This window comes from Nyctereutes procyonoides, unplaced genomic scaffold (assembly GCF_905146905.1).
Source record: "Nyctereutes procyonoides isolate TBG_1078 unplaced genomic scaffold, NYPRO_anot_genome, whole genome shotgun sequence".
NCBI lineage: Eukaryota > Metazoa > Chordata > Mammalia > Carnivora > Canidae > Nyctereutes > Nyctereutes procyonoides.
Window position 1 is genome coordinate 17,362,508 of NW_026575125.1, and position 17,383 is coordinate 17,379,890.

The window sequence follows — 17,383 nt, forward strand, 5'->3', positions numbered from 1 at the left end:
GTTAAATTTATGATTTTAAATTCTACTGTTCCTTTTGGTTATCTTTACACAATCCAGTTTCATTTAAAGCATCTTTCAACCTATAATATTAAAATTTTTCCTTTCTGTATTCCCCTTTTCAGTGGTTATAAAGGAAAAAGAATCTCTCTCAGCATGATTTGTGGAGTGAGAAGTCAGGAATTAATACATACTCTATTAGACTAGGAGTCAGGACACTGGGATACAAATTACTTACATAAAATATAACTGTGAGTGTGATCTTGAGGAGATGGAGGAGTAAATTTAACCTTCTTGGCCTTGCTATTTTCATGTGTAGAATGTTGGGGACAGAAAGGGAGAGTGAGCTAAATCAGCCTTAAGGTTTCCTCTACCTCTATGAGTTTGCAGTGCTAAGGACAGTATTTGGAGAAAAGAGGAGCCTGATTTTTCCCCCACTAATTTCCACTGAAATCGTGAGAAATAGTAACCATGTCAAGTGAGTCAATTCAGTGCTAATTAAAGGACTTTAAGAAATCTTCATATGTTTTTAGTGAAAGGTATAGCCCTAGACACATCTTTTATTTTTTAAATTTGAAAGAGGTAGATGTAAGTCTGCTCTTTGAAACAGATTCAGTTAGTCTGAGAAAGATCTGGAAGAGAAAAGAAAATACATGCGTGCTTACCATTTGCCAAGGGTTTTCTCACAACTCTTTAGATACTTTCTTATTTTTGCAAATGAGAACAATGGAATCACAGATTTTCACCAATTTGCCCTATGTCACATATGTGATATACAATAGAGGTCAATCTCAGTGAAGTATACCTTAACAAAGCTTTTCCTATTATCACACATCTAAAGTTGGAATCGCCAAAGGGAAGTACAAGAGGTTTAGGAGGGTAACTTTAAAACCGGAACCATCTAGAGAAACAATTTTTAAAGGACACTTGACAGCATTTCATTGGGAAAATATTTCCAAGGGGGGGAAGAAAAAACCAAAATGTTGACTATTAATAAAAAGTGAAATAAAATTTATCTTGTGATTCATGTTAAAGAGATGCCCAAATAGAAATTTTATATGATATTTTTTTTTCATTTTAAAAATCAGATACCATTAAGTAAGTTTAATCAGTCATATTTGGAATCAATAGATCTGAGGATTTTGGTAACATTTTTAGCATGTGCTTAGACATAGGAAATGTCTTAATGGTAAATGAAGGAAAGAAATAGAGGTGGGAGAGTACCAAGCTTTAGGGAAGTTTAATTAGCTTAAAACATCTGCAGAAGGTCTTCTGCCAGTTTCAGAACAACATCTTTCATAGGCAAAAGGTAATTGCTTGGTTCTTCCACTGATAAACTGGATAGATTATTCATCAGCTTTCCACCTAATTAATCAGATCCCCTGGGATTTCTTAGTTCAAGAGTCCTAAGCGTTATAACGAATGATGGAAACATAGTTATGATTAAAACCTGCAACTAGCCTCTAAAATGCTTTTAAACGACTATGATTAGCAGAAAATTAAAGGAGGGAGAATGAAAGCTATTAGAACATAACAAAACTAGATTGGAACCAAGAAATGAGTTGAATAGAGAGGAAGGGGTTCGGAGGGACATCCCCTGGGGAAGCCTCTTGGCCTCAGAGAGCTCTTTTGCTATTAGACTTGGATTATCCTCAAATATGCCTTACTCCATTGACTTGATTGTGAGGTTGCTTTGGTGCGCATTGGTCAACTGACATTCGGAGACCGAGTGAAGCAAATATCATTTTGGCAAGCTAAGCAGGAGAGAAGGAGCTATTCAAGTCAGCTCCAGAATTAATTAATTGTTTTTTTTTTAAAAGGGAAGAAAGAATTAAAGTTTTGATGAAATGAAAGGCCAGATTTGTCTCACTTTCAGAAAAAAAGCCATTTGAATTACATGTCCTCCTGCTGTTTGACCCTTTCTCAGAGGTGAACAAGTGATCAGCTGTAGTACTATGGACTCTTCATTATTTGGAAGATGATTAATTTGAAACTCATCCAAGCAACTTGCTTCTTTTACTTTCTTTGAGTACCTGACTTTTTTGGCCATTTTTTCTCATTAATACTACCAGAGGGAGGTAAAAAGAATGAAGTCAATTTTGATTATTAAAAGCATTTATTAAGCAAATGGTTTATTAAGGTTAGAAATGAAAATATCACATAAAACAGTATCTTCATCCTTTGAGGCATTTAAAATTGCTTCCATGAGGTTGCTAGAATTCAACTTGGTATACATAGTTATATCCTCCTTTATTTAAGCATTTAAAAAAAATTTATCCATCTGAAAAAAAATACTTTAATATAAATCATAGAACATTTTATTATATTATATATAAACAATGATGAGATATTCTTCCTTTATTTTATTAATTTTTATTTACTTATGATAGTCACAGAGAGAGAGAGAGACAGAGACACAGAGGGAGAAGCAGGCTCCATGCACCGGGAGCCCGACGTGGGACTCGATCCCGGGTCTCCAGGATCGCGCCTTGGGCCAAAGGCAGGCGCCAAACCGCTGCGCCACCCAGGGATCCCGATATTCTTCCTTTAAATAACAGATACCTGCTTTAGCTTACAATTGCCACTTTTGAGGTTCCTGATGTGTGTAATAATTGCACACTTATTTTACTTCCGGAGGCACAACTAGATTATGTCCATGAGTTTTTATTATGGCTATATTGCTTTTTTTTTAAAACATTTATCCTAGGATATTAGACTTTCTCTATAACCTAATCATTAATGAAACTATTTAGAGCTCTTGTCACACCTTAGTTCATAATCAGTAATGATCAGTGTTGCAAGAAATGTAGAGAGAAACAAAATCTTTTTCAGAGAAGATGAGTCAATAAAATAAATTTGTGTAATATGAAACACAGGTACTCTTTATAACCACACTGCACATAGTACATGTGTGCTAAAGAGGTCTCAGTCTCTTAGAATAGATGTTAAACAGTGAATGGTTGACTTTAATGCCTACAGTTGCCAAATATTATGTTATAATAAGAAAAGTGAAGGTGCACAACTCTCCTGTTAATGAACTGATAAATCAGGAGCCTCAACACACTCTAGTGGTGTTGAGTGTGTGGTTTGAAGTCAGACTACCTAGGCTTGAAACCTAGCCTCATCCCCTTGGGTAGACTCCCCAGCTTCTCTGGGCCTCAGTTTTCTTATCTCTAAGACAGAAGTAATGATAGTTTATACCACATAGGCTATTGTGAAATAAATATGAAACACTTAAAACAGTCTTTGGCACGTTGTAACCAGTTGATATCTGTGACGATAGTGATAGAGAATGATAAGCCATGATGACTGTTTTGTATGTCCAAGTGATACATACTGTTTCTTTCCCTGTCTTTTCTCACTTTATTCTCTCACAGTCCTTCTATGTAAACATAACTGAAATAAAGCAGTGTTTAGCTCTTACAAATATAATTAAGATCCTTTATTAATCTGATGTGATTTTGTTAATTCCTGGAGGCAAATGATAGCAAGAATCTTGTCCTCTTCTAGGTTCTATAAGAGCACCGTTATATTTACCCCCCCCCATAAATGATGGGATAAGTATTAGCTTAAGGGACATCTGGTTGGTTCAGTGGTTGAGTGTCTACCTTCAACTCAGAGCATGATTCTGGGGTCCTGGGATCAAGTTCCACCTCGGGCTCCCTGTAGGGAGCCTGCTTTTCCCTCTGCCTATGTATCTGCCTCTCTCTGTATTTCTTATGAATAAACAAATAAGATCTTTTTTTTAAAAAAAGTATTAACTTAAAAAGTAAGTATGCTGTAGACTTGTCACTGGCGTAAGGTTGAATATTACCATATGGTCATAGGCAACAACTACTAGACAATTTCTTAATTAATTTCTATATGCACTTCTGTTGAGGTTATTTTATATGAAATAATGAAGTTGCACTTAAAACACTAGAGTTTGCAGGTAAATGAACACCTTTTAAATTACATTCATTTTGTTTCACTTTAATCATCCAGGCTCAATCATTTTTGGAACAGGTAACAACATTTTAGACATAAGACATTACTGAAATGACTTAAGAATTCAAGCCTACTCAGTTTTTAATAGTACCATCCCATGAACTTTACTGCTTCTTGTTTTTATTTCTTACTTATTTTCAACGGAGATACATGTACATTTACTTATCTAAATATATAAGTAGGCAAATTGAATTTAAATAAAATATTTTTAAATAATAAATGTATAATTAACCAAAAGGTATGGGAAATTAATATTTTAGTAATTGCCTACATAAGAACTAAAATTAGTGCTTTTCTGAAATATTGTTGGTTATTGTTAAATCCATTATATTGTAGGCTTTGAGTTTATTAAAATTCATATTTTTTATTTTTGAAATCAATATTTTAAAATGCAAAGCACTAGTGTATGTAAAACTTCAGTAATTTTTTTTCCCAAAGAAAAAAGTAACAGAATCTTCCTTAGGGAGGAAAAAAGGCCATTCCATGAATCATCTTTTTTTCTTACTTACTTAAATGAAAATATTTTAATATTTACAATGTGAATATTTTCTTGTGATTTTTTTCAAGTTCTATCACTATCTATAATTTAAAGTTTTTGTTTGGGATGCCTGGGTGGCTGAGCAGTTGAGCGCCTGCCTTTGGCTCAGGGCGTAATCCCACATTCCAGTCCCACATCAGGCTCCTTGCATGCAGCCTGCTTCTCCCTCTGCCTGTGTCTCTCATAAATAAGTAAATAAAATCTTTTTAAAAAATTAAGTTTTTGTTTGTTCATAAAGCTTACATAATTTCAGGATTTCTAGATAATCTTTCAATTGTAATCAAGCATTTTCTAAAATAGCTTTATTAAATGGAAAGTGGAACCTCACTCTCTTTTTTAGGAGGAGGGCTTGCCACACATTAACTCTTAATTATTGATATATAAGTGATTGGATATAATTTTAAACTTTATCAATGAGAGGGCACCTGGATGGCTCAGTGGTTGAGCATCTGCCTTTGGCTCAGGTCATGATCCCAGGGTCCTGGGATGAAGTCCCACATCGGGCTCCCCACAGGGAGCCTGCTTCTCCCTCTGCCAGTGTCTCTGCCTCTCTCTGTGTCTCTCATAAATAAGTAAATAAAATCTTTAAAAAAACTTCATCAATGAAAATAAAGGCAGGAAATATAGGATTCCATAATAGAGCTATAGAAAAGTTTATATTGGGATCCCTGGGTGGCGCAGCGGTTTGGCGCCTGCCTTTGGCCCAGGGCGCGATCCTGGAGACCCAGGATCGAATCCCACATCGGGCTCCCGGTGCATGGAGCCTGCTTCTCCCTCTGCCTGTGTCTCTGCCTCTCTCTCTCTCTGTGTGTGTGTAACTATCATAAATAAATAAATAAATTAAAAAAAAGAAAAGTTTATATTAACAATATTTTGTTACTCTTCTTCTCAAGCAATACTTGAAGTGGCTCTATAGAAACCTACTTTTTTGTTGTGTAATATGTATCAAGTATAATACACTAATAACTAATATTTGAATTTCCCATTATAACTTTTACTTTGCCACAGAACAAATAATAAGGACAGTTGGGGGAGTGAGTTGTGTTCTTTCTCCAGAATACTGAATTACCATGCTACAATTTATAAGTGTCACAGGCAATTTACTTATCAAGTAATTATTTGGTTGAGTACAGGCTTCTTCAGGCAAACTTTAGAAACCAGAACGTTCAGATAGGAATTTTTTTACTAGTTTAAAGATAGCATCATTGAATATGGATTCATGGGGCATGTGGCAATTTTGATAGGATAAATTTTTTTGTAAATGGGATTATAATATACTTGAAAACATTCCAATCACTTCACTTTTTTTCTGATGCTGTCTTTTTCTTAGGGTATGTATATTAAATCAACATATGATGGCCTCCATGTAATTACTGGAACTACAGAAAATGTAAGTATTGTAACATTTCAGACTATAGTGTGTGTTTTGCTTTTTATTATTAAACAACTTATATATCTCACATAATTGAAATTGACTTCTGAGGACATGAACAAATAAGGAGAAAAAAATAAAAAGACACATTGAGTTAGTAAGTGCTGGTTTGGGAAGAATTTCAGTCATTTTATTTAGTTTAGAGTAACTATTTACCTAGAGTAAATCAGATGTTTTCTGTTCATAGCCAGAGATCTGTCTTTGTTATTTTCTGGTTTATGACAAGTTATTTTGACATCTAAAAGAATCTACTTCCATCTGTCAAATAGGTTAGTTATATTAAGAAACTTATAGAAGAAAGAAACATCAGATAATTCAGTCTTTCTGAATACTGCATTATAATTCAGCTCAATTCAGTGAAGAGCCAGCATGATAGAGCTCACTGGTTTTCACAACAGGGTCCCTCTCTGGATCAACAGCATCAGCCTCCCTTGGCAACTTGCTGGAGATACAAAGTCTCAGATTCCACCCCAGAACTACTAAATCAGAAATTCTGGAGACCAGCCTGTTTCTTAATAAGAGATTTTGTTTTAACAGGTGCTTCTGAGACATTCTCAAATTTGAGAACCACTGCAAGCAGTGGGTCAGAGTCACTAGGCTCCAGAGTCCTACAATTAGTTCTGCATCTTTTTTTTTAGTTCTGCATCTTAATGGTAGTATAATTTTTTGGCAAGTCACTGACCCTATTATTGCTTTAGTTTCCTCAGCTATAAATTGAAAATATTATCTGCACTACACACCTCACTAGGTTGGTGTGAAAATCAAATAACCTAATAGATGTGAAAGGCTGTGCTATAAAGAGCTACAGAAATGTGAAGTGATCGTGTTGAGTCTGAACATGTCACTAAAATAGATTTGAATAGTATAATAAATCATTATTCCTCCATTCAGTTGTCCCAGACTTCCATCTTGCTCTTAAGAAGGTGCTGAGCTTTGAATATTGCTTCTTTTAGAAATTCTGACAGGTTACATGTTTATGCTCTATTCCTTCAAGGAAGATTGGAGTGGAATTGGTTAATCTCGAGTTTTCATAGATGTCAGTATTTTACCAGCATTTTCTTTTTAAAAAAATCAACATTCTCTTCATCTAATTCACTTACTATGTTAATCATTTATTGACTTTTTTCCCACTCACTTCTCTTGGTTTCTTGAGAATAGTAAAAACACATAATATACATTGCAGTTGGATTGCTGTACTGGCTTCACATTTGGTATTAAATATGGGGTCAAAATATCAGTTATATGCATATTAGCAACTAGTTACAATTTTAAAATGGAGATAATGTATACTATACTCCTGATCACTAATTGATCATTCTAATTTATTTGTACATTCCTCCAATCGTTCATTTATCTATTTGTTCTTGTAACAGACTTTTGCTTCATATCTCCTATGTTCCAGGCATAAGGCTAGGTCTTGAAAGAATTTTTAAATTAGGGGTGTGTGTGTCTGTGTGTGTGTGTAAAAAGGTAGTAAAATTTGTATAGATAAAGGAAAGAATCATCAGTGACACCAAATGAAACCAGAGAAGTAATCACAGATATGATTTTGAACTGTATCTTGAAGAATTGATAGAAATGCATCTCTGAATTGTGTGGGGTCTATATAAAAAAGTTGAGCACTATGTACTCCTCATATTCATTACTCAGTAATATTTGCTAAATGGGTGAGTGATCATAAAAAGATTCAGCCTATGAGTAGTAAGGATATGAACCATATATTAATGGCTCATCATTTAATTCTTTTTTCTTGAAAATATTTCACTAGTTTTGGTACCTCAGTCATTTATCATTAGGAGATCTGTGCTCAGTCTTAGTAAAGCTGCTCACTAAAGTGGTTAAGTTATTTTGCTTTGTTCTGCCCTACTTTCTTAGTTTTCTCTTATGTAAAATGAGAAGTTTGGACAAAATGATCTCTAGGGTCCCATTTAACATTGAAGGTTTGTAATTTATATGACTTACTCCTTTTTTTCCTTATCTATGAAAGAAGTTGCTTCAGTTTCTTTCAATTTTATATGCCAACTATCATTTTCTTTTACATCATGACTAGAACCATTGGCTTGATATTTTCCTTCTATACTCTTCTTTAAAAAGATCAATTGTGAGCCAGATAGCACAGCGACTGAGTATAGCTATAGCCCTATTACAGTAAAAATTGCAAACCTTTCAGAATTGTAGCATGGTACTTGTCTGATTTGTTAATATGCCTAACTCCTAAAGGTGCTATAAAAAATTTTTTTCTTGTTGTGATACCATTCTTAGGGTTGAGCTCATATCCTAGATGAACTACCCTCTTTAGAGTATACTTATATTATTACTTGATTAACTGGAATTCTCTGGAATATCATCTTATCTTGAATTCTGACCTATGACAGATCATTCTTTTGTGAATTTCAAAATTTGTTGAATTGAGGTTAATATTGCATCAAGACTTTGTTTTGAAATAATTGGAAATTGGAAGTGAATAAATAAATTGGAAATCACGTTTAAAGTAAATTCTTTCTATTATTAGTTAGCTATACAGTGCCAATAATACATTAAACACTAGTAATAATTTTTAATTTTTTAAAGATTAATTTCTTGATTTAATTTAAAGAGGTGAACTTATTGTAGTATTTTCAGGTGAAGGAAATGACTGGTAAAATTTATGTTCTTTATCATTTCTGTTATGTTAATTTTAGTCACCTGCAGATCGGTGCAAGAAAATCCATGCTGGCGACGAAGTGATTCAAGTTAATCATCAGACTGTGGTATGTATAATTACCTTATGAGTCAGTGGGAGGAACTGATATAAAGATTTGCTAAAGCTTTCAAAGAATACCAATAAAATGAAATGGCTGTTTGTACAAAATGATCGAATAGCCTTCTTTAAGATAGTTGAATGAATATTCTTAATTATTGGACAGACGATAAGGCATAGTTTTTTAAAAAAACATAGTTTTAATATAAGGCTTGGAAATACTAGTGTTGGCTGAGGTTAGATGTGCATTTCTATATAGACAGGTGCAAGATAATGTTATACACCCCATGAACCAAGATAATAATTTGGGGCTAGAAATTAATGTGATGATGCACAGAAATTCAATATTTCCTGGATAAAATTTACAAGTTTTACTCTACAAACTATGGAATTACCTAGTAGGTATGTTTTGTAAGGGCATACATTCATTCATCTACTTTAACATTAATTTGCTCACTGAAGTGTCTGGTAGATTGGCTTATTTTAAATGTCAGTTTTTGAACAATTTAAACATTAATAGCCAAATTGGCTCTTCATTTCTCTAAAGGGGACAACAATTTTTGTTTTAAAACTGTTGCATGTAGCTACATAAGTTCATGAAATTTTCTTGCTCTGTGAACCTCACAAATCCCTTTCCAGGCTAAGATCTTGACAGTGGATTTTTGTGTCAATGGTAGACTTTCAAGGGCTATTTTTCTTATTGTTAGGTTTAGAAAATGAACATCACATGATTTTCACTTTGGGCTGTTTTCTGTCTCAGTTGATTTACTTTTGTCTTCTATATCTGCCAAAATAAAGTGTATTCTCTAAAACAAATTAAAATAATCTGTTTATTAATATAACAAACTTCATTTGAAAAAAAAATGGTTTTTTTTGGTAAATATTCTACTATAGCTCACTAACCCTTCAGAGTGGATAATTGTTTCCTAGTGTACCTTTTAATTAAATTTGTTTTTGCCCATTCTAGCGATAGAAGAAACTTTTAGAAGGAAAGGCTATATTTGGGGGGTAAGAAGACTGGTGTGAAAAACTCCAGTCCTTTAAAAAAAAGAAAAAAGAAAAACTCCAGTCGTTCTCATTGATTCTGATGTGAAGGTAGAAGCCATTTCATTTTTGGCCTTGAGTAAACTGAGAACTTTGTAATATTGTGGAGAGGCTCCTGAACACTGATAATTAAAGTTACACTGTTTCTTCAATGGGTTCATTAACTAAGTGAATTAAAGTTAATCAAAGTTTAAAAAATTAAACATGTAGGTGTTAGGTTAATAGTAATTAATGCAGAATTCTAGTCATCAGCAAAGCCTTTCCACACTATGACAAGTTTTGATAATGAGAAAGTTGCCATTACTAGAAACTATACAAAGTGGTTGTCCTAACTAAAGTTTCTTGTCCTCTAGGATGAGGCTGTGGGCAGTGGGATAAAGCAGCTGCTTCAGTAGACAAGCAGCTTCTCCCTTTTGTAATGCTCATGCTGCCTCCATTTTTGCAATGTTACCTGAACAAATATGACATCTGTTCAATAGTTGGGACCAATTTCCAGTTGGTCAATTCTAAGTGGGTAGAAATTAGTCTCTAAGGAAAAATAAAATTGTTTAAAGGATACTCTTTCTGGTGCAAAGATTCTGATGTTTGCCAAATGAATATGAAAGTCCTTAAAGGACTGCAAGTGAACTAATAAAATCTATATGGGTTGGTGATACTTAAATACTGTGAGAATGTATAAATACATTTTTGCATCACAGGAATATTCTAAAATATTGAAAATGACATAGAATGATGGTTGGGAGAACTTGCTTCCAGTTTTTGCTCTGAAATTGACTGATGGCTTTAAGTGAATCATAGTAACTATTTAAGCAAAAGCTTATCTTTTTATAATAATAATAATAACAACCAACGTTTACTGAGTTCTTACAGGTGCCAAGCATCATGTTAAGTACTTTACATATTTTATGTCACTTACTACTTAAAATAACTATACAAAGAAGGTTTATGTGGAAATTGAGACTCAGAATGAATAACTCACCTGCAACTCTGACTCCAAGGCCTCGTTTTTTTTGGATTGGGTGGGGGAAGGGCAGCAAGGGTAAGAGAAGAGGAAAGGAAATGAGAATTTACGTAACTAGGGCAGTGTTTCAACTGAAGTAAAATTAGAAATGAGTTAGAAATTTAACTTTTTTGCTACTTCCTCACTCTTTTCCTTCAGATAGATACGTAAAACACCTATCACAATGTCAGGCACACATTAAGAGCTCAATAAAAATTAACTTTCCAACCTCCCTTCTTCCCTTTTACCTGCAACAACTCTTGAGCCAACTGGAGTCTGGTCTTAGCAGACTGCTACTAGAACCTCCAAATTGATTTTGGATGATAATAGAGACATTCTCTGACAGGAGAATATGTTGAATTCCCTAAAAGTAGCCGTCCTTACTAATGTGATCAATTACCAGATTGTCTTCTTTGTGTTCAAATGAGAGGCCTATTTGTGTAAGAATGGCTCATTTTATTAAGTGCAGCCTAGTCTGCTCTCTCTTTCTTGCTTTTGCCTCCTTTGTGGTCTGTACAGTGCTTTTAACTTCTTACTAGATAATATACAAAAATGATGAAATGGAAATTATCTGGTTTTTTTTTTACTATAAAGATTTGGTAGGTAGGTAAATTAGTTGAAACAAGTATAAATTATTTGTAGTCTACAGTTACCCCTTCTGTCCCTCCATTAATTACCAGAGACAGTAGGGGTTGGTTATGATATAATTACTACATTAAGGTGTGGCCTGATACATTTGGAATACTTATCTAATATTATTTTTAATCAAGTAATTGACCAGAATAGCGAGATAATTGCCAATATTGTTCTATACCAATTTAGACTCGATAGTGAAGACTAAAGTTCAATCTTATATTTTGAATGTTATTAGCCTAGTTAGTATTTTTCTATAAATTTCCTACTGCTAAAGGTAGTAATATATAATATAAAATCTGAAAACTTTTCTTATTTTAAAATACATAGAGAAGCAGTTTGAAATTTTTCCCTAAGGGTCTGAGAAAGTTGAATGACTCACAGATAAATTCAAGTACTATTTTTTGAAATTGCTAGTATGGTATATCTTTGAGATGTCCAATTAGATGTATGTATTTTCTAGTTTGCTCTCTTTTCAAAAAGTATATTTTCTTATTTGAAACGAAACTGGAAGTTTTATGTCATTTTTCATATTGCTATATTCTTTATTATAAATGGCTTTTAAGCTTTGCAAATCAACATACTTCTGTGGCTGAGAAACTGTGGCTGCCAGGTAGAAAGAAGAAAAAATCATGAACATCCAAGCAAAGCAGACTGAGTCCTATTGCATGTCTTCCCCGCCAGTGAAGATCCAACTCCTCAAAGCTGCTGGAATCTCCCAAGATTTTTTCCACTTCATCTGACACTACATCCCTCTCTCTGGGAGATACCTCGGCATAGTTTGAACCAGCAACTCTGCCCTCATGATGCACTTTTAACACGTATTTTTAGCTGATGAGACTATTTATAGTTATTAAATCTATTGGGGCATATTCCTAACGAATCTGTTAAAATTTATGTTAATACTGTTTTTGGTGTGTAAGTGTTTTAAAGATTCAATCCATACTAAAAACAGATATTTTCTTCTTAGGAATACCAATTAAAAGGAGGGGGTATGTGGTGGTTGAATCCAGCATTTGGAAAATTTCCTCTTATTTTGTGTAAATATTAAAACATATTCACTATTACTTTGAAAGGTCTCTTGAAACCTGGTGACTACCCTCTGGCACAAAATATATGTAGCCATAAAGGCTACTGGGATGGAAAAATAACTAGGTTGGGATAGTCAAAAAGATAGATTGCAGCAAATAGGATGTTGGACAATGATTAGTGAGAAATGGAAGATGAGTACTATAAGCTAATGGTCGTTGTTATCCCTCAAATGGTAAACATTTGCTCAACAAGACTTACAGGTGGTGGCAGTGGTGGCTGGAGGAAGGGAACATATTAAAGGACTGTTGAGTCATCTGGAAAGGTCATTCTAACTTCATTTATATAATTATCAAAGGTATCTCCCTTAGTCTCTCTTATTCTCACCACTAGTCTCTCCTTTTTGACTTTGTCCTCACCCTCTTGTTCCTTCAACCCCAGAAGAGTACTATTTACAAGGGAAGCCAGCATTATCAGAACGGATGCAAAATGTGGTGACACATTAAAGCCCAGCTCCCCCTTCCCCTCCTTCCCTCTCACCCTACCTCCCTGTCCCTGCACTTCAGCAGGAAGGAGTGGTTCATTGAATGGAATGAATACCAGGATATTGACTAACACCAGATGTGCCCTTTCCTTTCTTTCTCTCTTTTTAAATTTACTAAAATGTTGACTTTGTTCTTTAACATTTTTTTTCTAACTCCGTTTTCTTCTCCTTTCCTTTACCATCCTTATCACTTCTCACTTGACTGTTTTTCCTCCATTCTTCACCTTGTTCACATTTTTATTCTTTATTCTTCTGTTCTTCCTTCTCAAATGAGGAAGTATTTGTCTTATAATTTCTTATGCCCAAAATGTTGAAAACTGAGACCTCAAATGGCAGTATTTCTGGTGCATCTCATGTCTTATTCCTGTAAACACAAGATGTTGCTGGAGTACAGAGATTGAATATATTAGCATGGTGTTTAACATTTTGCTTAATGAATGATTATGAAAATACCATAAAATAACTCTGTTAGGGTTCTAAGAAATTGGTATTCAAAACAGGAAGTGAATTGTTCTCTTTTGGAAGGAAAAATCATGAAGAGTCATTTATCAAAAATTACAGGAAACTGCATCATAGACTTCAATTACTCATAATAATATTTTATTTCAAGTTCTGCCTTACATAGTAGATCGTTTATGAGATTATCATAGTTTATGCATTAAACATTGCATATTTGATAAGAATATGTGGAAACTGATTTTGAAGTGCCACATATTGCTATAAACTATATAATATTTTATTTTGCCTAGAGAAATCAATTCATTACTTTATTATCCAATATAGTATTTTATGAGTGTTATATTACCAACTGAAGTTTATTACATTGTCTTTATATAAAGGAGATAAGTTGTATGATGCCTTAACAATGGTAACTTGCTGGTAACCAATTTATTTTCTCTGCAGATTTCTACATCCTGACTTATTTCTTAATTCTATACTTTTTACTAGCTTCACCAGGAAAAATGGAATTGCCTTTGAAAATGGTTACTCCTGATTTATTCTTATTAGTAGTATATATACATCTTTTGTTATCAATATATGGTAAATATGATCTAGTTATTTATATGGAATTTTAAGAGGTTTTTTTTATAAGTGATTATTATATATGTTTCAAATGTGTCTATTGGCTGATGTTCTTACCTGCTTCAGCTTATTAAGTGTGTGACTCACTTGCAAATCAGTATCAATAACTGCAGCCCTTTTCCTACCCCTATGGAAAAGGCAAAAAGTCAGCTGGTCACAATTGCCTAACTCACTTTCCGTCTGTAGTAGGGGTGGGCAATTAGTGGATAACTGTCTGAAAAAGATAAAAATTATTGCATGAAAGGTAAACACATTAAAGCACCATAACATAGGAAATTCAAGAGATAATGATAATAATCTTACATTCTTTTCAGGTTATTTAGCCCTAGGATTCAAATGTAGGCTTTATCCACTAAATTAATATTCTGATCAGCCTCATGGCTGAAATCCTAGGTAATGTAACCACTGATTACTTTTACATTTCTCTCATCTTACAACCCTAATACTGGGCAATAAAGAATTTTTTTAAATTGGAACGAATGGCCGAGAGTTCAGTATGGCCCCATTTGGAGCTGACATTGAGTTAGTTTTTTTGTCTGAGTTGTTGGATTTCTGGTAAAATGATTTCTAAAGATAACTGCTACAGTGAAAGTATTTTTAGCCATTATGGAAGTTCTTAAATTAATTTTTTTATTAATAAAGGTTTAGAATGCTATTTAGCTATATATATATGCATATATACTCATGCTTTGGTTTTGTCTTGATACATATGGACATCTATTGCAGTATTTGTATTTTCAAGTAAACATGTCTGTTAAATGTCTGACAGTAAATGATATAAACATTCATAGCAAAAATTGTACATTTTTAAGCATGTCACTTTTTGAATAGCAGAGTTTTGGTTACTTTTAATTATTTTCTCCATGTGGATGCCTAAATTAAATTTAAGCATTTTTCATAAGTACAGATGTTTTCATTATTCTTTCTCAAAATTCTTATAAGTAGGACCTGTAGATTTTTAGATTACAGTGCTTTGTTTCATCCTCTAACTTTGTTGACTATAACTCTTTATTTTAAGATGCAAATTTCTGTATCTTTGCAAGAAGAACAGAAATGAAATATAGGAAGGAATGGCTGAAACATAATAATTTCCTAATATGTAAACATAAAATTGTTTTAAAATTTAACTCACGTAAATATCTTTAAAACTTTTAGTTAAAAACCTGTATTATTATGGTTCTTTTAAAATATGTTCTTAATTTTGAGGGGGTTAGGTTCTATGATATGATCAAAGATTCTCCCCAAAAGCCTTTCACGGTAATGTGATTGTCTTCTTCCTCCATCTATCCCTAGCAGAGGCTTTCAGATTCACTCAATTTTACGTTTTGGAATGAAATAAAAACAACATTGGCTTTGATTCAGTTTTCTATAGCATATACGAATATAAACCATTAAGTCCCCAAAATAAACCTTTGGCCTTCAGAGACCACAACATTACAAAATACCATATGGAAATGGAAGAAGGGAAAGAGAGCTGTATGCTCAAGATGCTAAACTGTACCCACAGTTTATTAATCAGCTGGCCACAGAAGCAGAGACACCAGCAATAGAAAGGCTGCAGTTAGGATGCGTGATAGATAACAGGAGATGATGCAAGTAACAGGATATGTAAATGTGTCACTTTTGGTGAAAACTATGTGGGTGAGTCCTAAAACATAAAGGAAGAAATGATGACTGTTTTCCTTCCACGAGCTTCCCCGTGAGGCAACCAAGAAATTCCCATGTAGCTCTACACAACTTATTAGTTATGGAGGAAAAGACTCCAGGAAGAAGGTGTGCAGTAGGTAAAAGTACTAGTTTATTGTAGTCCTCAAGTTGGCTTTCTGTCTTGGACTACTTGTTCATTCTATAGCAGTGAGAAATTATGTTCTTTGTGCTTTCTCTTTAAATATAGTGCACACATTGTATATATGACTCTGAAATTCACATGAAAATATTAAGCACAAAAACATACATGTAAATCAAATGTAAGCAACTCAGCATGGCCCAAGTTTTACAGCAAAATTAAGCCACAAAAAATGCCTTAAAAAAACAAATGCCAAATCAAACTTCAATTAAAAATATATTTAAAAATGCCTTGGCATCCTCTTATTTCACTGGATAAATGCCTTTTAATGTTAAGGAGGATGTGAGATGAAGAGTCATTCAATGAATAAAAATGTAAAATTGTAGGGGTTTTCCCCTAATGAAAATAATACTTTTAATTCCCATGTTCCTTTTCAAATGCTTATTCCTTTTATCTTGTCCCAAGATTACCTTTTCTAAACTAATGTTTGTAAAAATATCAATATTAAGGTTTTATATAAAATAGTTACACCTTAGGACATTTCTGAATACTGTGGATTACCTAATTACTTAATGCTAGAATTTAAATCACTTTTTTGTGTATAGTTACTTAACCAAATGCATACCTTTTAGCTTATATTCATTTGTATATGAACCATGTGCAAATCTCTGTTTCTAATCAGTAAATGAGTGGAAAGGCAGAATTAGGATATTTCCAAATATATATATTATAATTTAATATCATAAGACCTTCTCATTAGTATTTTGTGGAAAAAAATTTAAGTGAAGGTGAAGTTTGGTACCCAAGGTTTATAGTTCTAGGATCCTTGAAAGATATTGTATATCAAAATTCATTACTTCTGAAATGTTTATAACTATGACATTTCTTTCACATAGCTTGTTTTGCTAAAGAAAGAGGCAGTCACAGATATAAAATGTTGAATTTATTAGTTATTTCAATAACTTTTTAGAAATGTGAAGGACATTGTAATAAATATCTCAGCAACAAAAGATATGGTAAAGACAGAGTGTCATTAGTCACAGCATAGTGGGTTGTGTATTGAATTAAGTATCTAAAGTGCTTTTAAAAAGAGTAGAAGGATGTTTGGGTATAGCATGGCTCATGTCATCAGACATTCATATAGGCACACCTCAAGTCTCTGAAATTTCCTTTGTGAAGAGGTATAATTTATACATTACAACTTGTGGGTAAGAGTTTGTGTATACACAGGAGCATGTATAAATGTTAATGAATCTGTTACTTTGTCTTGTGAAGGATAATAACTTTAAAAATAGTTTAAGAAATGTCCTATCTTCCTGTCTAGGTATAGAGATGCTTTCTTGTAACTCCAAATACAGCTGTGACAAAGGTAAAGAAGTTCTGGGTTGATAGGCTTAAATTCTTACCTTAATGCTTATTTTAACTTTGGCTTCTTGGAACCATAGCATAGAGTTTATTTTCATATGTTGGTCAACTAATTCACCAGGTGTTTGGGAATTAGGGTAGGGCATGTCCTAAAGGGGTCAGAGACTACTTCTTCCCTCTATGTACCAAGAGGAAAGGAAGCCAC

At 33.4% G+C, this 17,383-nt stretch overlaps 1 protein-coding gene across 1 annotated transcript in view; it reads left to right on the top strand.

Annotated features, from left to right (window-relative positions):
- The window catches only part of CNKSR2 (connector enhancer of kinase suppressor of Ras 2), a 274,536-nt gene that overhangs the window by 132,265 nt on the left and 124,888 nt on the right, over positions 1-17,383 (top strand). Inside the window, exons 7-8 of the mRNA XM_055339141.1 lie at positions 5,853-5,912; positions 8,636-8,704. Of these exons, the coding sequence (XP_055195116.1) occupies positions 5,853-5,912; positions 8,636-8,704 (129 nt within the window). The remainder of the gene's footprint in view (positions 1-5,852; positions 5,913-8,635; positions 8,705-17,383) is intronic.